General features: G+C 38.8%; 1 protein-coding gene across 3 annotated transcripts; it reads left to right on the top strand.

Moving 5' to 3' along the window:
* Positions 1 to 8491: 8491 nt before the first annotated feature.
* Positions 8492 to 24106, top strand: Gprc6a (G protein-coupled receptor class C group 6 member A). Of its 3 annotated transcripts, none has more exons than XM_075959237.1 (6): positions 8492 to 8685; positions 11813 to 12116; positions 12489 to 12800; positions 18873 to 19085; positions 21879 to 22002; positions 22895 to 24106. In XM_075959237.1, the coding sequence occupies exons 1-6, from the start codon at positions 8492 to 8494 to the stop codon at positions 24004 to 24006; spliced, it is 2259 nt and encodes a 752-aa protein (XP_075815352.1). In that variant the 3' UTR covers positions 24007 to 24106. The 3 variants fall into 3 exon arrangements, with proteins under 3 accessions (XP_075815352.1, XP_075815350.1, XP_075815351.1); XM_075959235.1 differs by having other exon boundaries at positions 12489 to 13325; XM_075959236.1 differs by lacking the exon at positions 18873 to 19085 and having other exon boundaries at positions 12489 to 13325.
* Positions 24107 to 24483: the final 377 nt, after the last annotated feature.

The following is a 24483-nucleotide window of genomic DNA, read 5'->3' as shown; positions in this document are numbered from 1 at the left end:
ATCTCTGCATGATCATTAGCTTCTCTCAATGCCTCAATAAATTTGGCAACAGTCTTTACTAGGAGAATAGTTACAACTCCAGCTCACTCAGTTCCTAACTTCAGTGTTTTACGTTGTATGCTTAAAGGAACCACACACAATGTAAAGACAAACTGATGGATTTCATGAGTTACACTACTCACCTCTTGAAGAATCTAGGCAATTAGAACTCTACATCCTAGGGAAATTTATCCCCCTAATTAATTATCTGTTGTACTATGGATTTTATTTTTACACAACACAGAGCAAATCAAATAGCAACTGCTCCATTGACTCTACAGGAAAATTAAAAATATACTTTGACTTTGTGTGTGTGTGTGTGTGTGTGTGTGTGCACACCTGTATGGACGTCAGTAACAACATGGGAATCAGTTCTCTCCTCCTCCATGTGGGTTCTAGGGTCTGAACTCGGGACATCAGGCTCAGTGACTAAGTGTGCCACTTCCCCTAAAGAGAAGATATTTTTTTTACGTTTTTTTAATTTTATTTTTCCATTCAAATATTTACACTTCCTTCCCTCCTCCCAATCCCCTCCCGCTCCCCCCACATCCCCTCCTCCCTCTCCTTCCCTGCTTGAGAGAGGGCAGGGAACCCTGTCCTGTGGGAAGTCCAAGGTCCTCCTGGCTACATCCAGGCCTAGGGAGCTTTAAAAGAAAACTTTCAATGATGACTTGCCAACCAAAGCAGCCAGGGCTACACAAATTTACCAGTCTGTTTAACTATAATGGTTTGCTGCTGTTTAAAGGAATAAAGCTGATGATTGTATAGAATCTCAAAGATAAAGTCTGCTTTTTCTCTCCTACACACTATCTCACTACTCAAAATCTCTAAGATCTTATTTGATTTGTGTTAATATAGGAACATAAGGATCTTTATTTCTGAAAAAAATTGACAGAGACAGGCTAGCTTTGAAAATACTGAGTTGTCAAGGAGGGTCTTAAACTTATGAAGCCCCTGCCCTTCCCCCTAAATGCTGGGACAGCAGGCAGGCACCGCCTTCCCTTGTGTTTTTGTTGAGAAGATCAGTCTTAGGGCTTCATACACCACAGGAGGCAGAGCCTCTAAAAACTGGGATACATCCACAGCACCTGAACAAATTCTTACAGCCTTCTCCGAGAACAGTTTCTGTATTTGCTGTCTAGTTACTTGTTATCAGATGTGGCCACCCTTTGCTACTGACCTGAACAAAGAGCTGCTTATGCAGCACATATAAAAGATCATTTATACCTAAAACACAAAGATGGCACACTCGGAACACACACTGTGAACTTTGGGAACATGTCTTTGGGAAACAAACAACAAGCTGATGGTGGGCAGAAGGTTGGGCGTACATCAGCCAGGTGTGGGCTTTCTTTCTTTCCTCTTAGAGGGACACAGAGAACAAATAGAAAGGGAGGCAGGTGTTACTGATGCTCCCCAAACAAATCCCTGTCCTGACATCACAAACAGGAGGTAGCCGATGCAAACCTGGAATTTCTGCTTTGGGCTTGTGAGTTGTCTTCGTCTTCGTTATTACTCATCCTTCAAGTTTTTTCAGGTTTTGTGGTTTCCTAATGCTGTCTCTCCACCCATCCAGGAAGGGTCACCTATGAACTATATTCACCCACTCCTATACTTTTCTTACACATATGTTACTCTCACCCAGTACTAGTTGGTGTTCATGAGATACTGAACATCTTGTAGTGAATGTATGAACATGACTTCTGTCCTTCCAGAGCTTTACAACAAAATTGGGAGAGGGACAATAAGTGACACCGAAGAGTGGGTATTCTGATAAATACCGTAAAAAAAAATGAGCAAGTTCGCTGAGGAAGTCATGATTGAACCAAAATTTTTTTAGAATGGCTGACAATAATCAAATATTAGTATCTTCAGGTAAAAAGAATACTTGATACTTCTTCAACTTCAGTCCTAACACAGATATCTGGGTGAGAAGAAATAAGTTTCTCCCCATCTGTACCTTGTGCAGAATGTTCTATAATGGAACATGAAGACACAGATATAGAACAGGTTGAGATTCTTGAAGTAACTCTATTTTATGAATTCTACACTATTTATCATGTTGAAAAAGATCGAAGTGGGCTTGTACTATACATACACGCATCAAACACTGATGGGAAAATGCAGCATTTACTCAGTCTTCAAACAGTAAAGAAATTATTTATAGATTTGTTTTTTATTCACTTTATAAATTAGCTTAATATCAAAAGACATTTCCAGGGACTGGAGAGATGGTTCAACAATTAGGAACCCTTGCTATTGTTCCAGATAATTCAACACCCATATGGCAGCTCGCAGCTGTTTGTAACTCCAGCACCAGGAGATCCAATGCCATCTTCTGGACTCTACATGGAATGCATGAGGCACACACATAAAAAATAATAATTCGGTGAAAAAAAAAGCTTACAAACTTACCCAATTGGTTATATGAGAAAACTAAAGTTTTACTTTGATACTGAGTCCACTGAAAATACAGTTTGCAATATAAGAAGACTTAGTATCAAAAAGAATGTGAGAAAAGACTGGATGCTGAGATAGAAAATGGCTAGATGCTTTGAGACTTCTGTTCGACTTTCTATTTCATAGTAGTGCCCAGTTGGTGAAATAATTTTTATGATTAAAGCTGTAATCATGTTAAAGAAAAAAGATAAGTGAGGTCAAGCATAGGGTTAAATGAATATCAAGAATACTAAAGCTCTCCATTTATGGTGTGTGTGCATGTATGCATGCATCCATGTGTGATCATATGTATATGTGTGTACAGTATGTGCATATGCATGTGTGTTCATGTGTGTTACACAATATGCATGCAAGTTACAGCCAATAACAGTTAACATTTTGTATTCCTGGTAGAAATTAATAAAATGATGGAAATTGCTTGGAAAAATACCCATATGGACTATTCAGAACTAATAAACAAGATAGACTGTTGCAACTGATTAACTTTAGCAAAAAGTTACCATTCTACAATCTTTTCTTTGGTGATAATATAGGGTGCTTTGACTGTCATTTACTCTAAGTGGGATAAGAAATAATTTGTGGGTTATAAACCTTTGCTAACAATCTTTTGACTAATGCTACATGGTTCCTTCTATCAAGCATACGATGAAGTCATTGGTGGGAGATGAGTGAGGATGTTTTGCTTTACAAGCTAATCTGACAAAACCACTGACTGCTCTCCACATGGGCTCTTTTACTCAGAATGTTTCTATTTTATAATTGCAAGAAATTGACTGACTTTGATGAATGCCACTCAGAGACCTACTACAGTGCCATAAGTAAGCAAAAAATATGTTGATCTAGTGTGGTGCAGTCCAGAGATGCGATATTGAACTAAGTGATCTCCAAGCCAGTGAAACATAAAACTCATCAGGAAACAATTCAAGAAGACTGAAGTCTGACTGGATTATTTCATGAATTTGTTAAGGACTATTATTGATCTTTTGCATATTTGATATCTAAAACAATGCAATAAATTAAACTATATGCAAAACTGAATCCACTAGGTATTCAAGTCTTTGCCTTGTCATTTTATCTCCAGTAGAGACAGCCCTGAACTTTGTGATTTATGATGCAGTGATTTCATTGCAAGGCCTAATATTATGAATTGAGAATTTTATTTTTATGAGTGATCACAGCACTAAGAGTAACAGGAGGCAACCATGTCTAGTAAAAAAAAAAAACCTTAGTTTGGGTTAGCTTGTAAGGATTATTCTGTCTAAATATATAGTTTATTTATGATTTGATACGATGAGAAATTGAGACATATTATTCTGACATACTAAAATTCACCACTAAACTTGCAATTTTATTTTTAAATGTAATGAAGTGTGAAATATACAAAATAACCTCTGCCTTCAAAATATTCTGTTTACTTAAAAAGACAATGAACACATGAAAAATTTAAAACATAATATAATAAAATTATATTTTAACATATTTTCACAAGAAATCCAGTTTGAAAGAGCCTAATTGTAGCATTCATTGCTTACCACTAAAGGTTATGTTCTTAGGAGGAAACAGCTTTCTCTTTATAGGGATTATCATGGAAGGAAAGCCTATCTCCGGCAGAAAAAACATGCGTTCACATTATTGTTGGTCAAATAAAAAATGTAGTTGTAATATTATGCTTTGAATACCTACTTGGTTAGGCTAAATATTTTGTGTGTGCACAGCCCTAAGCAGAGGAGGGAGTAAAGTAGATTGACAGTGTGAAACAATGAGTCAGAACTTACTCGTTAGTTCTGCTTATTCTTCCCTTAGGCTGTAGATCCTGGCATCTACGTTCGTGACACTGGTGCTGACTTCCTTCATTCTAAGGTGGCAGTCTGTTCTGCCAGGCTGGCTCTGTGTGTAGTAGAGCAGATGGGTCCCTGCCAACAAATCCAGTGCTCCTCCTGAGTCCTCCCATGCTTACCTCTCCCAACCACTCTTGAAGATAACGGAAATATCATAGCTTTAAATGTGTACCTTAAGGATGTATTATACCATGTGTCCCTTCTATAGGGCTCTCTTTTGGTAATATCAATAGGTCATCTCGTCACAAAAAAAATTATTACAGAAATACAGAATCTTCAGATTAAAGGAATTTTCATGCTACTGTCACTATTAACACCTACTTCATAATTCCCTTGAAGAGTTTTTATCCACAAGAAACAGTTGCTTATGGTAAAACTCACAATCTTTAGGAAAAGGAAGAGTTATTTCTATCATCTGTGTTCTTGAACCGAATAAAACCTCTATGTAGTAATAATAGAATCTAAATAATGGCTAATATTTTTTTACTCTAATCTGAGAGTGATCTATCTTATTAAAGAAACTATGGAATTCAAGACAGTGTGTACAGGACTGGGTTATAGCTCAGTGGTAGAGTGTATGTATGCTTAGCATGCAAAAGCACTGGGTTCAATTTCCAGCACCAAAAAAGAAAAATAAGAATAACAAGCTCAATGAATTTCTGAAGGTATTAAAATATCTCAATCTCCCTTTAAGCTTAACCCAATAATGAATTTTCATTCTGGGAAGACAATAGCTAAATAGTGTCCTATTGCCAAAAAAATATCTCTGAGAATAAATTTAATACATTTGAGAAATTTTTCTGAACAATTGCTTATCAAGTTATGGATTCAAACTTTGGAATTAATTTTTTTCACTTTGGCTTTCAAGGAAAAGAAAGGACATAATTATTGTCTACTATAATGATAAAGGAACATTATAACTCTATTAGCTTATCTCATTGCATATCTCTTAGCATCCTAATTATCATAGATGAGAAAATTTGTGCTCAGAGAGTTAACATAACTCATTCCCTGTTGCATAGCTGGCTAGAGGAAAAATCTGCTTCCGTCTCTCAGCTTTCAAGGTTGGAGGCCTTCCCACTGTGTATAACAGGGCACAATGTCTTCCAATGCTTTTGTTTTCCTAGCTTTGGAGGCAAATCTATATGTCATTTATCAAAATGAACATTTACGTTGTTTCAGATTATAAGAATGCTAAACAGTGATGAGACTGCATGTCAAGAGATGCTATAACAAACGTTATCAGGAAAGTTTTTATGAATGTGTGATCTGAACAACTCATCTTCAGAATCAGTCCAAGCGTTTTAGACCCCCTTGTGGTTTGCCTCCTTCTGTTCTCTGCAGCTACGGTATATCATGCTGACTAAAAGCAACGTGGGGAGGGAAGGGCTTCTTAGTTCCATCACAGAGGGGATCCATGACAGAAGCTCGACGCTGAGAAACTGAGGATCTGGAGGAATGCTGTGTGCTGGCTTGCTTTCTCTGACTTGTTCAGCTACTTTTTAAATATAGCTCAGGTCTAGTTGCCTAGGGATGGTATTGCTCTCAATGGGCTGAGACCCCCTACATAAATTTGCCATCAAGGAAATATCCACAGAGCATACTCTATGAGTATGAGTCTATGACTGAGATTCCTTCTGCTCAGAAAGAATGATTCCAGTTTGCATCGAGTTGACCAAATCTAACCATCAAAATTGCTTTGCCAAAAAATTACGAGCTTTCTATTTTTAGTATAGTTTTACCAAAAATCATCTTTAAGCTGACAATTTTATGAAAACCTTGAGATTACCTGAACAAAACAACTGCATTCATAAGGTCATAAAGCCATTCAATTCCACATACACAATATATGCAAATAACAAGAGCGTTGAGTAAATGAAGTTATTAAATAATTGAAAGGTTTGCAAACTCTTATGTATTTATTAAGGTTTATTGACAACTGAAATCACTGCCTTGCATTCTATTGGAAAATGTTGTCACTAGAAAGTAGAAAATTCTAGAAAACATTTGGATAGTGGGAGTGATTATGATCAATGTGAGTGATTTACATATGTAAAATGTCATAATGACACCAATATTTATGCAATTATATGCACTAACTTAATTAGAAAACACTTGACACCATGTGATGAACTATAACCTTGCTACTCAGCCTACCTTCATACTTTTATGAATCTATGTCAAATCTGGATCACTGCAAATGCTACAGTCGCTACTGTGCTCTTGTGCTTTGGAAATTCCTCTAGAGGTTTATCTACCGCCCTCCAAACAGCAGAGAAATGTTAGACCGAGAACTGCCTTCGCATGACACACCTTTTACAGTGGATGTGGCTTTATTTCTTCATGTTGGTGTATATGATGTGTACCAATGCATGTGCATGCATACCATTGCATGGGTGGAGGTTCTCTCCTTTCACCAGGGGTTGCAGAAACCAAATTCAGCCCATCAGTTTCGTGCATCAAGTGCTTTTACCTGTTGGTCCACCTTGACAGCCCTATTGCAAACATTTTTTTATTTAAAAATATTTTTTCCATGCAATATATCTTGGTCATATTCATATTTTTCCTTATCTAACTCCTTCCAGATTCTCCTCACCTCTTTACTCACCCAACATCATTTTTATTTTCTCTCTCTTTCAAATAAAAACAAAACAAATCAAAACATTGAAAATCAATATAAATGATAGATAAAAATCCCAAAACAAAACAAATATGACCAAGCAATTTTTAGATTGGTTTTGAAAAATAAACTTTAAAGTCATCCTCAATGGTGCCGAAGTTACTGGAGTTTCCGGACCCCCTTAACTTTCAAGAGAATGACTCAACAGTTAAGAGCATTTTCTGCTCTTGCAGAGGATGTAGGTTCTGTCCCCAGCATCCACATGGCACCTGCAATCATTTGTAACTACAGTTCTGGGTGATTCAACAGCCTCCTCTGGCCTCCTCTCTCATCAGGCCTCTGCAGCACCAAGTATGCACCTAGTGCACATACATACATGTAGAAAAAGCACTTGCATAAAAGTAAGTCTCTCTCTCTCTTTAAAGGATATGTATTGCCAGGAGTGGTGCCCGCCTTTAACCTCAGCACTCAGAAGACAGCGCCAGGTGGACCTCTGTGAGTTTCAGGCCAGCCTGATCTACATAGTGAGTTCCAGGTCATCCGGAGAGAAGTAGAGAGACCCTGACTCAGAACAGGCAAGCAAATTAAATTAAAAAAATTTAAAAGGATACCTGTAACATTATGCTATTCCTGATGTATAAGCATTTAAAAACATGTTGGCCAGGCGGTGGTGGCACATGCCTTTAATCCTAGCACTCACAAGGCAGAAGCACACAAATCTCTGTGAGTTTGAGGCAAGTCTGGTCTACAGAGCTAGTTCCAGGACAGCCAGGGCTGTTCCACAGAGAAACCCTGTCTCAAAAAAAAAGTTCTTATAAATAATAAATAGTGAGGTAAATGACAGTTATCAGAGATAGATCTTTCCTTTCTCTCTGACAGATTCCTTCTTGTTTTTAGTTTTGCCCAGCAGAATAAAACCCATTTATGCTTACTTACTACTATGTAACACAGAAGTAATAAAAGCCTAAATCAACTGAATTTCCTTTTTTATGTCGAGGTTTTTAGGAGAAATAAAAGCGGGATTTTTTTTCTAAATAGCTGATAACTACACTTTTATTTATTTTTATTGAAAGCAACATCTTTGGAACATATATAGAGAACTGCACATTTTATAAGCAGAAGAATTTTTCCCTATTCTGCTTCTTCCAAAAGCTTTTACAACCTTTTTCAAAAGAAAGGCCTACAGGATGCGAAGCCTTTGACATCCCTTTGGAGTAAAAGGATACAATACCCCAAAGACCTGTTTTTGCAATTCTGTCAGCATGTCCCTGTGTTTATAATTCTATCAGCTCTCACCTAGCTCTCACCTGTGCACTGTCACTTGGCTCAACACCAGAGACTGTTAGAGTCTGACGTGTTCTTGTCAGTGAGCGAACTGTTTTCACTATCATCAAGAATCTGAATACTGAGCATTTCTGGCCCTTGATGTCCTATGCTTCCAAAGCATTTAGGGGAAATGAGAATCTTGTCATTGTTATCTGTGAACTGAATGGTTCCTAATAATTCTCATGGGCTGAGCAAATGAAACAGAAGAATGGAACTATTAATTATAGTAATTACCTGCTTCGTGATTATTCTCGATACCTCCCAGTCTTGCCACACCCCGGATGACTTTGTGGCTATCACTTCTCCTGGACAAATCATGATTGGGGGTTTATTTGCCATTCATGAAAAAATGCTGTCCTCAGATGACCATCCCAGGCGACCACAAATCCAGAAATGTGTTGGGTGAGTAAAACTTAAATAAAAAATAAAAAGAATTAAAGAGTTAGAATTCAAGATTGAGCTGTAAGACTAAGACATGCAGATGGTTTACTTGTGATAACTTTTTTTTTAATAGAGCATGAGTTTCTTTTGAATTTGCATCTGGGTAGTTTTGTGGTCCTTAAAATATATTCATCACCCCTGTTTGTGTAACCAACTTCCAAACACGGGGGTTGAGAATGCTTTACAGTAATGTATTTTTTTTTAACTATGCCTTTTGAAAAACCTCGGAAGCCACTTGTAAGGATGTTGTAATCTGTCCTGCCCTACAGCAAGCACACCATGCTCATGTGTCTGTCACCCACAGCAGGTACTTCAGAATTATAAGGATAGGCTTACGGTTTTATGTCTTTTTTCAAAGTTCACATTTCAGGTTTTAATGCTCACATTTCATCAGCGCCGTATTCATTTCACTCTAGAATAATCTAATCCTAGGCTGGCAAGATGGCTCCACCGTTAAAAGCTAGGCTCACGACCAAAAATAGGATAATCTAATCCTTTGCTAATAAGTTATGACCATCCTGGGATCAGAATGCTTTTTCTCCTTTTTACCGAACACATTGCTACATGCAGTGTTAATTCTTGGCACGGTGTCCTACAAGAAACTGAAACTGGAGGGGGGGGGGACTTTACAAATGGATTTTGTTTGAAGAAAAACAATATGTTTTAGCTAAATTTCAGTTTTAGAACACAGTTTTTGAGAAACTGACTTGCAATTCCTGTCTGGAAAAAGTGAGGCCAGACACCTTTAAGGACACAGACAGCATCAGCTTCAAATGGTGTGACGTTGTGACCCTGAAGCTTGCCTGTGCCTCTTAAAATTCTGATCACAATTTGAGGTAACCTTAAATTCCTTTTCTGTTTTACTTTTCTGTTTTGTTTTGTTTGTTTTGCCTTGAGACAGGAGCTCATTGTATATTTTAGGCCAGCCTCAGTTCTTGATCCTTTTTGCCTTGACTTCCGGAGTGTTGTGCCTTGAAAAATGTATCATCATATCCAATCTCCAGTTTTTTTCCTTATCAAATAATGATTTATAAACCCTATAAGATGCTTTTGGATCACACGTGTTTCCTGTATCATACCAAGATCCCTTTGGTCTTTCATCCCCGTTTGAGTTAACATTACTCTAACCAGTGATTAGCTGAAACAGTACAAAATAAAAAGTGAAGATGTTCAGTGCACAGAATTGGTACCCAACGAGTTGAAGTCCAAAGTTTTAAGTCAATAACCAATGATAAAGATAAAACATTTGATCTAACAAACATCTAGAAGAAAAAAAATTCACAAATAAATTAGTGTTTGACTTTCTTGTCATTCCTCAAGGGAAATGCATCTTACTCAATGCTGAGCCAGGGGTTAGTGTTATTTGGTCCCTTTTCTGAGCACCGGGGACACAAAGGTCATTGAGTTTACATGTAAGGGACTATGAAAATACAGTATGGTTTAATTATGAAGTAATATATTAATCATTTCTCTCATCTTTAATAAAAATTTTAACAATGATTTTCTATATTTTATCCTATAGTGACAATGATAATTTTCAAGTAATTATAAGTTAATGAATTGTAAGCAAAATTTGGAATCAAAACCCGGAAGTTTCCCTTCATCCACTTAGAAACCATCCATTAACCTTTCATTTTATATGAGGTTATAATTACAGTGTTTGTGTACAGTAGGGAATGAGATAGCAGTGAATCAGGACTAAATTACTGAGATCTCTGAAATACTCCCAAAGCAAAATGCGTGCAAGAAATGTTCTCTGAAACAGATGTGTCTTTTGACAGACAACAGTAATTCTTAAAAGTCTGATTCATGTATTTAAAAATATATGTGAATGCAACAGCAATTAATGAATAGAAGGTCACATATTTGAAAGAGAACAAGGAGATAACATATATGGGAGGGTTTGGATAAAAGAAAGAGAAGGATGAAATTATATAATTATATTATAATCTCAAGAAAAGAAATATTTTTAAAAAGAAAAATTTAAATTCATAAAAGTCTGTTTATCTGATTTCCATTATCCACAGATTAAAACCAGAACATTAAAAGATAGGATTTAAGTCTAAGAAGCATATGCATTGACAGCAATAACATGCTGACATGTAACTGCCTACAGGAATGAGACACAACACACCAGATATCACAGCTTATTAAAATGTCCAACACAATCATATTTGTCAAGAAAATACTAAAGGCTGTGCTGTAGACTCTACTTACAAAACTTGTGTTTATGACATTGTCCCTTTTAAAGGTTTCCTTTGAAATTATTTTCACTGGGGGAGTTGGAGGAAGGAGTTGGAAGTGGCTATCTATGATCAAGGTGCATTACTCAAAGCACTACAGGCAACTAACCACTGCTGGGAGAAGGAGAAATACCCTCTCCCAGGAATGAGTCTCCTTATTGGTTATCCAATACAGAGTGATCAGCCTTGAAACCATATACACACAACAAAAATGAATTCATCAGGTCTTTTATATGTATATTTGTGTGTGTGCATACATATGTATGCACGTAACAATAATAATCAAAGAAAAAGAGACTGCCAGCTAGAATTGGGAGGAAATAGGTTGAGTGAAGGTAGCTAGTAGGTATTGGAGGGAGGAAATGATGCCATTATATTTTAATTAAAAATCCCAGAGAACCTAGACAACAATGAGGACCCTAAGAGAGACATACATAGATCTAATCTACATGGGTAGTAGAAAAAGACAAGATCTCCTGAGTAAATTAGAAACATCGGGACCTTGGCAGAGGGTTGAAGGGGACAGGAGAGACAGCGAGGGGAGCAGAGAAAAATGCAAAGCTCAACAAAAATCAATAAAAAAAAAGGTAAATGTATCTTTGAAAGATTCATTGATTACATTTATAAAATTGTTAACAAATAAATAGAAAACATTCTATTAAAATTATTATCAAAAGGGAGGGGAAGGGAAAATTTGGTTTCAAATAAAGTTCACATTTTTCATGAAATTAGTTGGATTCATCCAAAACCTATCCATCAGAGGACAGAGGTGTGGATGAGGGATGCTATCCCCATATCAATAGAATGGTCATGGTTTGTTTCAGAAACTGCTTGTTTCTCCACAGCTTTGAAATATCAGCGTTTCTTCAAGCTCTGGCTATGGTACACAGCATCGAGGTGATCAATAACTCGACACTGTTACCCGGAGTCAAACTAGGCTATGAAATCTATGACACATGCACCGAAGTCACAGCAGCGGTGGCAGCAACTCTGAGGTTTCTCTCTAAATTCAACTGCTCTAGAGAAACCGTGACCTTCCAGTGTGACTATTCTAGTTACATGCCAAGGGTGAAAGCTGTCATAGGTGCTGGCTATTCGGAAATATCCATGGCTGTCTCAAGGATGCTGAACTTACAGCTCATGCCACAGGTACATCTTTGTTCTCCTTCCTTCCATATGTTGGCTTTGATTACATTTGTTCCCATAAAAAGATCGCGGAAACCTAGGAACTAGCTAGGGAGTCACTTTTGCAAGAGTCAAAAGCTAATTTCTGACAACTTTTTAAAACGTTGATTTAGAAAAGACACCTGTCTCTGAGGGCTTCACCTGCTCTGTTTCCATAGTAACCTCAGCCAGGTTCAAATAAAGCAATATAACTAAATATCCTTGGGTGCTGACATAGGTTGATCTTCTTATAGAGAGAGGATTTAGGAAGAATAATAGAAATCAAAGGGCGATGAGCTTACTACCACCAGCTCCTGTGCTCCACCACCATAACTCAAAGATTCTGTGCACTTCCAGGTGAGTTATGAATCCACTGCCGAAATCCTGAGTGACAAAATCCGCTTTCCTTCATTTTTACGGACAGTACCCAGTGACTTCTACCAAACTAAAGCAATGGCTCACCTGATTCAGCAATCTGGATGGAACTGGATTGGCCTCATCACAACAGATGATGACTATGGAAGACTAGCTCTCAACACTTTTGCAATTCAGGCTGCTGCAAACAACGTGTGCATTGCCTTCAAGGAGGTGCTGCCGGCCTTCCTCTCAGACAGTACCATTGAAGTCAGGATCAATCAGACGCTGGAGAAGATCATTGCAGAAGCCCGGGTTAATGTCATTGTGGTGTTTCTGAGGAAATTCCATGTTTTTAATCTCTTCACTAAAGCCATTGAAAGGAAAATAAATAAGATCTGGATTGCTAGCGATAACTGGTCAACCGCTACCAAGATTATCACCATTCCTAATATCAAGAAGCTTGGTAAAGTGATGGGGTTTACATTCAGAAGAGGCAATATGTCTTCTTTCCATTCTTTTCTTCAGACTCTGCATAGGTATCCCAATGACAATAACAAACCCCTACATGAATTTGCCATGCTTTTTTCTGCCTGTAAGCACGTCAAAGATGGTGACTTGACTCAATGCATTTCCAACTATTCTCAAACTGCTTTGACCCATGACACTACCAAGACCCTTGAAAACCAGTTCTTCATGAGAAACGACTTCCTGTGGCATTATACTGAGCCAGGACTCATTCACAGCATTGAGCTTGCAGTGTTTGCCCTTGGCCATGCCATCCGGGATCTGTGCCAAGCTAGAGACTGCCAGAAACCCAACGCCTTTCAACCATGGGAGGTACTAATTCACAAATCCTAGCCTGCTGGCCTACTGTCATTTCCCCGTTTCCCCTCTTGATTTATTTTACAAAGATCCACAGTAACCTCTTAACTTATAACTTCTGAAAGTAAAAACTGTCATTTTATAATGTGTATTGCTAATATAATTTTTTGTTCTTGATGATAGTTATATTTTATTGTCACTTCTTTCCCTAAGCCCCAAAGTTCTGTTTAATTTTCTGCAGAGATTCTGTTAGTAGTATTATCTTCCTCCTCAGATATATGATTTTTTTTCAATACTTCATATGTATTATGTTGTTTACCTATTTTTGCCCGTAAGTATTAGACTACATGAACTAGCAGATTATTTGGCTATTGTTAAATATAATAGTGTTTCCCTCATCTTTTATGCTCAGTAATATACATGTTGAGATTCAATAGCTTAGGTATAGGACAAAGTCTTTACATAAAATTAATCTTTGCTTATATTTGCCTTGTTCATATAACTTGAAGGTGGTCTTATACAATATTTTTAGCATAGCTATATTGTGCCAGTGAAGTCGAGTGTAGAATTTTTCACTTATACTATCAAGTTGGTGCCCAAAAACTCAGATTTGCAGCATTTTGGATTAGGGATGCTCATTGTGTACATGAGGAAGCTATAGTCAAAAAGCATCATAAATAAACATGACATCCCCCTATTGTGCAGCAGGTACTTTATAATCCTATCCTCTAGTTCAGCAGTTCTCAACCTGTGTGTGGTGATCTACTGAGGGTAGGGTCCAATGACTCTTTCACAGGGGTTGCCTAAGACAATCAAAAAACACAGATATTTGCACTATGATTTATAACAGTAGCAAAATTATAGTTATAAAGAAGTAACAAAAATAATTTTATGGTTGTGGATCACCACAACATGAGGAACTGTATTAAATGGCTGCAGCAATTGGAAAGTTGAGAATCACTCTCTAGTAAATGCTCTTACTATCATAAGAAGTATGCTGTCTGTAGGGCTGTGTGTGTGTGTGTGTATGTGTGTGTGTGAAGAATTGTATTTTTGTTTTATTTGTGTGAGTGTTTTGCCTGCATGTACGTGTGTATGTGCACTGTGTGCAAGCCATGCCTGCTAAAGTCATAAGAGAGTGTTGAATCCCTGGAATTGGAGTTATAGACAGTTGTGAGCCACCATTAGGGTGCTGAGAATAGAACCCAAGTCATCTAAAAGAGTGCTCTTAATCACTGAGCCATCTATTCAGTCTTCTGAGTCTTCTACATGGAAATGTTGTTAGATTTAAGATATGAAAATCTATGTTTAAATGGGACACCAAGTGTGCATACAGCAATTTTTTTCCTTTCTTTTCTTGGATTACTTTGGAAAGACTTAAAGTTTATTATGACTGTAGTTAGTGACAAATCATATTGTTGTTTTTTTAATGACCTTGAGCAAAGTATGTAAGTACAATGCTTCTTTTAATAATAATATTAACTTGTGAGAATCAAACTTCTCAATCATATGAATTCAAAGCTAGACTTCGAACAGGTATTGATACAGTACCATAATACAACATATATGTCATTCAGACCAGGGATTGATACATACCATAATACAACATATATGTCATTCAGACCAGGTATTGATACATACCATAATACAACATATATGTCATTCAGAGTTATAAGTGAACAGAAGGCAGAGTAGAATAAGAAAGACAGTTGGGTTGTTATAAGCACCTTATAGACTGTTATTTGTATTTTTGTCATAACTTTTATTGTTATTGCTTAGAATTCAAACAGTGGCCCTGTGCAAGCTAAGCATGTGCTGCCAGGAGCTCCCTCCCAGTCACTATTGCTTATGTCTTAATCACCTACAACATGAGCACCAGCGACTGAAGTAAACTGCTTCCTCATTTAGATGAGTAATTTCCATGTGTTTTGCTTGTTTGTTCTTACTTTGTTGTTGTCGTCAGTTTTGTTTTGTTTTGCTGTGGGGTTCAGTGAGTATTCTGAACCCCAGAACTGCATTCTCAACCCTTGCACTATATAGTTGAAATTGCTCTTTTTTTAAATTGTACTTATATCTATTTTTAATATATGCATAATCAATCATTATACATGTTGTGAGGCAGGTATTGATCGTTTTCAGGGACTTTTTGCTTTATAAATAGAAAGCCAAAACTCTAATAAAGATGCAAATGATTAGTGTCTTCATTAAAATTCTTCTAAATAATATATTTCCAATAATTTTTGAACATCTCTTTGTAGTACTTCCTTAGTACTATAAAACTCTCATAAAATACTGGGGGAAAGCAAACTTTGTCTTTGTTTAGATCACTCTCCTTCCCCATATGACATTCCCTATGGCATTCTCTAAACATTCCAATGCGTTCACCTAGTGTACTATGGAAATGCGCTTTTTTGATGTAAGAAGTAGAATGTTATACTGACATGACCGAGCTGAAATTTAGGAGTGAGAGACTGGAAGAGAGCATGGAGATGAGCAGCTGAACCTACTGAATACCATAGGAAGATGAGAAAGGAGCTTGTAAGAGGAAAGAAACTGAAACTGAGAGAGCTATTTATTTTTTCTGTCAAAGATCTGGGAATGTATTTTAAATTAGAAATATGTCTCACACATTTCGAAGAAACGACTTGAGTAAATAGAATCATAGTAGTTTATTTAAACACTAGGTGTCTGAGGCCACTCTTCGTGATGCATTCTCAGCCCTTGAGCCAGGTCACCATGTGGTATGTATTTCACACCCCTGAAAGCCTGTTAATAGAGAAACAGACTGGAAAAGAGGAGACAGGGTGAGATGCAAGTAAATCACACAATCATCAGAGCCAGGTTTGGACAACAAGTCCTCCGATCAATGGCCTTTTTATGCAGAAAATCTTTAAGAGACATTAAATTTCAAAACAAAACATTAACATTTAGGATCCTTAATCAAGGATACATTCCTAATTTCTTCACCCCCTAGCAAAACGCCCTAATACTCATGAGTGGTTTTAGATCCAACTAAACTTAGATTACAGTGCAGTTAGGACGCTGCTTTGGGTCTGTGTTTGGTGAGAGCAGTGTCCGGGGACAGCACACAGTCACCTTTATTTTACTTTAGCGGATTTTTAACGTTCTTCGGGTGTATGTGAGCAAAGCTTCTTCAAGTTGAAGCTAATGGTTTGGTTTTGACTGGTTTTCCCATTTGATCCTATGTAAAGTAATGCGTAGTACATCTGAGATGAGAAAATGTCTACCAGCTACACCTCACATGTGCTTAGGAAGTATTTGTTAGCTGCCTCAGTGCTCCAGGCATTGTGCTAAATGCTGAAGGTACCCTGGGGAGGAAAACAGAATCCTCTCTTATGGCAGTCTGTGTGGTATACACTCAGATGATTAAGGAGTTGAACATTACTTAGGAGTACACACCGCAACATCTCATAACACATGAGATGGCACCACAGCACACAATTGAGAGCAAGCTCAGCGTTAGAAACTTCAAGAACATTCTCCGAAGCCTGGCTTCTTTGGGGAGCAGGAACAACATCACAGGACTGGAGTCTCAAAGGGAAGCTGGGAACAAATGAGACAAGGGATTCGTGTGGGGTACTTACCGAGAGACTTTGCCGGAAAGGACATCTCAAAAATGTGACTTACAATTGAATTGCTTTGGAACTGGAAAACTTGTCTTGTTAGCAACATACCAGGTGACACGCCAGCTGCTGATATAGGGAATCGGCAAAGAATGTCTAGAGTTTGGACTGTAGATATCAAAAGGGGGGCCAATTAAATACTTCTTAGGTGGCAGAGTGATGATCTATTTTCCACTGTAGAAATAGCATTTTGACTGATATGAATATTAGAGAAAATGGTTGGAGAGCATTTAGAATAGATCAGATGTTTAAAAAAAAAAGAAAGAAAACACAACAAAGATGTTACCAACGATTCCCAATCAGGGTAGTTAATGCTGTGTGTTAAAAATGGAAACATGGAGAAATATAGAGGTCTGGTGGGGGAAAATATCAACCTTCTATTTTGGAGATGCTGTATTGCAAGAACTTAGGAGACGTGGAAGTATGCAATGGTGGCTTCATATAGTCTGAAAGTTGGGAGAGTATGTGACCTTCAGCTAATAGTAGCTACTGATCTCAAGTCTGTGCTTCTGAGAGTTGAAGCTGGAGATGGAGTTCTTTTTATCTTTACAGTATCTGAGGAAATCCACAGAACTTATGTTGTATGCTCTATCCTAAGTGAGTGAAAGAGGGGGTATACTTGGAGCCAAGTTGTGGAGGTCAGGGAAGGAGAACTCGGAATTAAGGGATCCACCATGGCTACTCATAGGGCTAGTAGTTAAACTGTCAATCTTGGTGGGCTGCGTGTTTTTGTTATGCCACAGAAAATATGACTAAAGAAAAAGGTATGGTTTGGGCTCTAGGACAAAGATGTGAGGCTACTTTTTCTATTGTACTCTAGGTTGGCATCAGGGTACTTAGGAAATGAAGCTAAAGAGAACTACATAATGATAACTAGTGTGGGCCCCGGCCTGTGGTCTTCAAAAGAGAATCTCAGCATACAGGGGTGAATCCTAGCACAGAAATGCAATTCTCAGTCTCTAAATTTTGTGATATGAACTCCAAGTTAAGTCTCCATTGGGGAAAAAGTAACTGATGCAAAATAGCACTTTATAATTTAAATACTGAGGGTTGAGGTTCGAAATTTACCTTAACCCAAAGTCAATGTTCTACCATATTTCCTAAGTAAGGGTTGCACTATTACTTTCCTCTGTCTTCTTTCCTGCTAGAGAAAGCATAAGTTGTGCATGGCTATTATGCAATGCTATTGTTATTTATAGAACATACCTGTATCGGATATTTGCATAAAATTAGATACAAGGAAGGGGACCAGGTGGAAATAACAATTTAAATACAAGACTAAAAAGGGATATGCTTCCTAAACCAGTGATTGAGGCTGACCCGGAAGCACTGCTTAGGAAAGGAGCACACTTTAAAGCAGTGCACAGGCGGCAGTGAGTACATTGAAGCTGTTTTGATTATTGAAATGAAGCTCTTTATCATTGAAAAGAAATCACTTTGTAACTTAAGTTGGAAATAGAATTTAGAGGTCACTTGGTTGAGTGCTGATCATTGAAGTATGCTTACGAACCATCAGAGGCAAGATGAGAAGGTGTATTTTGCCATCAACATTGTGCTAGCAATCACGGAAGGAGTCAAAAGCCCCCACCTGCTACAAAGAACCCATCCTGAAAGTCTGCCACATGGCCACATGCAGGTACTCAGATTTCAGTTTCATAGGCTAGAAAAGTCACCAACTCTTAAAAAACTAGCCTGCTTTTACAATTTCACATAAGAAAAACTTCTACAGAGATCAAATCTAGAACTCCCGGTGACGACACGAAAATTCTTTGTTAAGCCTGCCTAAACGGTGATGGAAAATTTTCTTTCCTTTCTTCTCAGTTTAAATAATATTCCTGAGGATGCATGCAATGTCATCCCTGGGATAAAGGGTGTACCAAAAACCTGTTCAATGTTCACTCATTTTTACCTTCCACAGCTACTTGATGTGTTGAAAAATGTGACATTCTCTGATGGAAGGAACTCGTTTCATTTCGATGCCCACGGGGATTTAAATACTGGGTATGACGTGGTTCTCTGGAAGGAGATAGGTGGCCTCATGACCATCACAAAGATGGCAGAATATGACCTGCAGCACGACGTCTTCATCATCACAAGTCAAGAAGCAAAGCGCGAATTCAGGAAACTTAAGGTGATTTTGTCGTAGGGTGCTTTGCCAAATTTAAGTCAACTAGCATATCACCTGGAGAAGTCCTGGTCTCCAACAGGGCTTCCAGTGATTGTCCCACTGTTCGCGGAACACTTTCCGCCCCTAAATTCCATGTCCAGCCAGCATAACACTCTTACCCATGTCCTCGGTTTCCTCACGCCTCTCTCTTCAGTGTTCCCATTTCTCAATAGTGTCCAAATTCAACTCCGTATGTAGTCAACTATATACTCATCCCCTAAGTAAATGATCTTGGGGCGGGAGAGGTGGAAAGACAAACCTTGTTCATTGAATTTGCATTAAATTTAGGAGCCCCAGTGTCCAGTTGACCTTGTGCTGCTGGGCAATCAGTCCGACTATTTCCCGGTGACGTTGTCTCTTGCTAGCTGGCCACTTTATACTTTTCTCTGACTTTACCCCATCACTTTCAGTTGATCGTGCTTTCTTTCTGTTCTACCCAAACACTAGGAAAAAAGAACTGCATTGGGTCCCATAGCACATTGGTACCTGTGCTTCTAAATTCCATATAGTCCCTTGAATGGACAGCTGTGCCTGTGCCCAAAGGCAGCACCTCCACTTGACTTGTGCACCCCAGTCTCTTCACCTGTCTAAGGACTTGCTCTGCCAACTGCACATTCTCCTGCATCCTCTACGATTCTCTCTTCTGCACTGTCCACATGGTGATATAAACGTTTTATTTCTCCTGTATTCAAAAGGCAGCAGCTGTGCCGATTTTCCACATCTTCCTTCATTTGTTGCCCAAGCCTCTACTTCTCTTTGAAGCAGAACCTATTATCACTATTTCAGCAGCCCCAATTCCTTCCATTCTCTTTTAAGCTGCCTATAATGCTATCAAAATTGTTTGTCTAGCTCACTTGTACTAAATCTGAATATTATAATTTATTTAATAGTCAAATATTCTTTTCTCCATACCATTGGCCTTATTTGCTTCCTAGACTCCACACTCTCTTGATTTCCCCCTGTGTCTCTAACCACTGTTTCTGTCTCCTTTGTTAGGTCCTTATCTTTCTAATACCCCTAAACACTGGGGTGTACAGGCTCAACCCTGCTCTTTGTTGTCTGTTTAGTGACCTTATCAGGCTCCTGTCTTTAAACAATGTCATTTTGTAGGATTCTAGTGAGTTCTTGATTTTTATCTTTTAGGTCAAATAAGTCATGACTGCCTAACTGGAATTTCTACACAGATATCTATCTGATAATTTTTTTTTTTCACTGACTGTCTCCAAAACAGAATTCTTGGTATTCTTTCCTACATCTCAGAGAATGACAACCCTCCTTTCTCTGTTGCTCATGAGACGCCATGACGGGATGCTTGTCCCAGGTCTGCCACATCACATACTTGTCATACTGCGGACCCACTCAAAGTCTAACTTCCAAAATGAGTCTGATGACTGTTTTAACCCCCTGGTCGTACCACTGCACTGCAAGGTACAGCCACTGCTCACCGAGGTCGGAGTGCAAGCTTTGTAACTGCTCCACCTACACTCACACCCCTTTAGTCTGTTCTTAAGGCACCATCCTGGAAAATGCAGTGGTCTGCTCAGAGCTCTCCCACAGCATTGTATTTCCTTCCAGGTAAGGGCTGGTGGGTGTCTTTAAGTGCTCCCTCTCCTGCCTCTATCTAGCATTTTTCTCTTCTCAATACCTTCTCTCTTTCTATCTTCCCCTTAATTTCCATTCCCCTGCCACTCCACAGTTCTCTTTCTCTCTTATATATGCCTTCCTTTTTCTTGATGGAAGGACTGTGCACCAGCTCCAGTCTACATTACATTGTCACTCCTGAATCAGGCATGATGGGGAGTGCCTATCATCCCAGCACTTGAGAAGCAGAGACAGGGGAATCATGAGCCTGGGTTCACAGTGAAAAAAGCACATCTAAGCTTATAAACTAGTACAGATGAAAAGAACGTGTTTAACACTGTGTTGAATCCACAAAAGAAAGAAGAAAGAAAGGAAGGATTAAGAAAAAAAGAGGGGAGGAGATTTAAAAAAGAGGGAGAGTGGTCAGGAGAGTGGAAACATCGTCAGCGCTCTGTCTCTCTTCACTTCCCTGTTTTTGTTTTATTTTCTCCCCAGTTGTCACCATCTCTCATTTTCTCTATTTTGTTTATTTCTTATCTTGTTTGCTGTCACCCTAAAACCCACATCAGTGACTTACAACTGCCTGTAACTACGAGGGAGATTACACACACACACACACACACACACACACACACACACACACACACAAACTGGGGGAGGGGAGGTTCATGCACATAAAACTTCAAAATCTTTTTTAAAAAATACAGAAGTCTTATTTTTCTTGCAGAATTCTTCCTTCAGCATAGAATCAGAAATTCCCAGAGCTTCATTTCATTTTTCAGCTTTACAAATATGTGCCTTTTCCTCTGCTGGGAGTTCTTTGAAAGGTTTTCTTATAGAAGCCACAAATGTCAATAGGCATGGGGGTGCATGCTTCTAAACCCAGGACTCTGGAGGCAGAGCTGGGTGAATCTCTCTGAGTTCAAGGCTAACCTGTTCTACAGAGTGAGTTCTGTCCCAGTCAGGAATCCTGTTCCAAAAAAAAAAATTATGAAACATCCATAGTTTTTTCATCCAAAATGTCCTATAATATTTTAAGTTCGTTCCTGTTCCTTAAGATAGGAATGCTATGAAAAAGACCAAAAATGCTACTTAGCAAATGTTTAAATGAGGAATAGCTAGGATAATTTTCTTTTTTAATTATTTAGATTTTTTTCTTTCTTTCTTGTACTGTAGCAAATTCTATCTAAATGCTCCAAGGAATGCAGCCCTGGTCAAATGAAGAAAGCCACAGGAAGCCAACACATGTGTTGCTATGACTGTGTGAGCTGCCCCGAGAATCACTATAGCAACCAGACAGGTGACCACAGCCACTTCCCACTGACAGTGACGCCTCTGAATTGGTTCTCTTGGGCTGACTTTTCTGAATATCAACCCTAGCTTTATCTTTTGTTTTACAGTTCTTTCTTTTCCATTCTGGGTATCAAACATTGGGCTTTGTGTATTCTAGGCCCACTCTCTACCACTGAGCTACACCCTCAACCTCTCTCTAGGCCCATGCTCCACCACTGAGCTACACCCCCAACCTCTCTCTAGGCCCATGCTCCACCTCTGAGCTACACCCCCAACCTCTCTCTAGGCCCATGCTCCACCTCTGAGCTACACTCCCAACCTCTCTCTAGGCCCATGCTCTACCACTGAGCTACACCCCCAACCTCTCTCTAGGCCCATGCTCCACCTCTGAGCTACATCCCTAACCTCTCTCTAGGCCTATGCTCTACGACTGAGCTACACCTCCTGCCTCTATTTTTATTTATTTTATTTCTATTCTTATCCTTGAGACAGAAAGATTCGAAAAATAGTCTTACACAATTCAGTTAGCTTGGACATGATTTTGAGAATAACAGGTGTAGAGGGAGGAAATGGCTTGAACTATGTCTAATCCCTAAATCACGTTCTTAACAAGGTCTCTAAACTGCCACTAATAATAGGAAGTTCATGAGAGATTCGCATCTCTCTGGAGTATATAGATTTCCTGAAGAAGCACAGCCCAGTTGGCCTTTTGACTTCTCTATTACTTTCCCATCTTCCTCTTTGCTTCCATTTACCTTCCTCTATTTTTTGGGTTCTGTGTAGGTTTTATTTGAATAAGGAACCAATTTGACCTCTCCTGTGAGATATATATATATATTAGTGTAGACATTCACCTATTTTAAATGTCTGCGATGTAATTGTTCTCCTCTCCCTGCTAGATATGGATCATTGCCTTTTATGCAACAATGAAACCCACTGGGCCCCAGTAAGGAGCACTGTGTGCTTCGAGAAGGAAGTGGAGTATCTGGACTGGAATGACTCCTTGGCTCTCCTCCTCATCGCCCTCTCCCTACTAGGAATCGCCTTTGTTCTGGCTATTGGCATAATATTTACAAGAAACCTGAACACACCAGTTGTGAAATCATCTGGGGGATTAGCGGTCTGCTACGTGATGCTCACCTGCCATACCCTGAACTTTGCCAGCACAGGCTTTTTTATTGGCGAACCCCAAGATTTTGCCTGTAAGACCAGGCAGACACTGTTTGGTGTGAGTTTTACTCTCTGTGTCTCCTGCATTTTGATGAAGTCCCTGAAAATTTTGCTAGCGTTCAGCTTTGATCCCAAGCTGAAGACCTTCCTGAAGTGCCTCTATAGGCCAGTCCCCATTGTCCTCACCTGCACAGGCATTCAAGTGGTCATTTGCACTCTCTGGCTAGTCTTGGCAGCACCTGTTGTAGAGGAGAACATCTCCTTGCCTAGAGTCATTATCCTGGAATGTGAGGAGGGCTCTGTCCTGGCCTTTGGCACCATGCTGGGCTACATCTCAGTCCTGGCCTTCCTTTGCTTCGTGTTTGCATTCAAAGGGAGGAAACTTCCTGAGAATTACAATGAAGCTAAGTTCCTGACTTTTGGCATGCTGATTTACTTCATAGCTTGGATCATATTCATCCCTGTCTATGCTACCACATTTGGCAAGTATTTGCCTGCTGTGGAGATTATAGTTATTCTGATATCCAACTATGGGATTCTCTGCTGTACGTTCTTCCCCAAGTGCTACGTTATTCTTTACAAGCAAAAGACTAACACCAAATCAGCCTTCCTCCAGATGGTTTACAATTATTCATCTCACAGTGCCAACAATCTTGCCTTGAGTCATGTATCTCTGAACACCACTAACCATGATACTGCAGTAACTAATCTAAGCCATAATGACAAAGCTGCAGCCTGTCCCAACAGCAACCATTGTCTGGCACAAGTGTTTGGCATAGGCAGAGAAAATGCTATGAATGTGCCTAAAACTTTGCGTCAGAAAAGAAGTTCAAGTATATGAATTAGAGTTTTTAGGGCATGCCATGATCCCCAAGGAGAAGTTTCTAGTCTTTGCTGTAAGTTGTGTGTTAACTTTCCAAGCAAATATATCTTGTATAGTTTTGCTATCTTCCTGCATAACTACCTATAACATAATAAATAATAAATAAATAAAGCTGTTGGTATTAATCTCCCTTTGTTTTCTATTACTCCCGTCAGCCTTTATCTTGACCAGTCTTCCTCTTAGGCAATTTGAAGCCAATGGATAAGACAATAGCCTTTTTCCATTCCCTACTATTCTCAAGCCACTTTTTCAAGCATTGTGATACTTTTAGTCTACTGAAGTTGAACAAGCCTTTGGGTAGTGAGTATATATCCAGTAATACACTAAATACAAAGGCACAAGAAGTTACAATGGATCATTTCTAGTCTCCAGGCTCTCAAATTCCATGGAAAGACAGATATCTCCAATCACTATGAAGATTCTTCCTTTGTATTG

The sequence above is a fragment of the Microtus pennsylvanicus genome, chromosome 1 (assembly GCF_037038515.1).
Source record: "Microtus pennsylvanicus isolate mMicPen1 chromosome 1, mMicPen1.hap1, whole genome shotgun sequence".
Taxonomy (NCBI): Eukaryota; Metazoa; Chordata; class Mammalia; order Rodentia; family Cricetidae; genus Microtus; species Microtus pennsylvanicus.
This window is presented reverse-complemented; position numbering and strand designations above follow the sequence as displayed.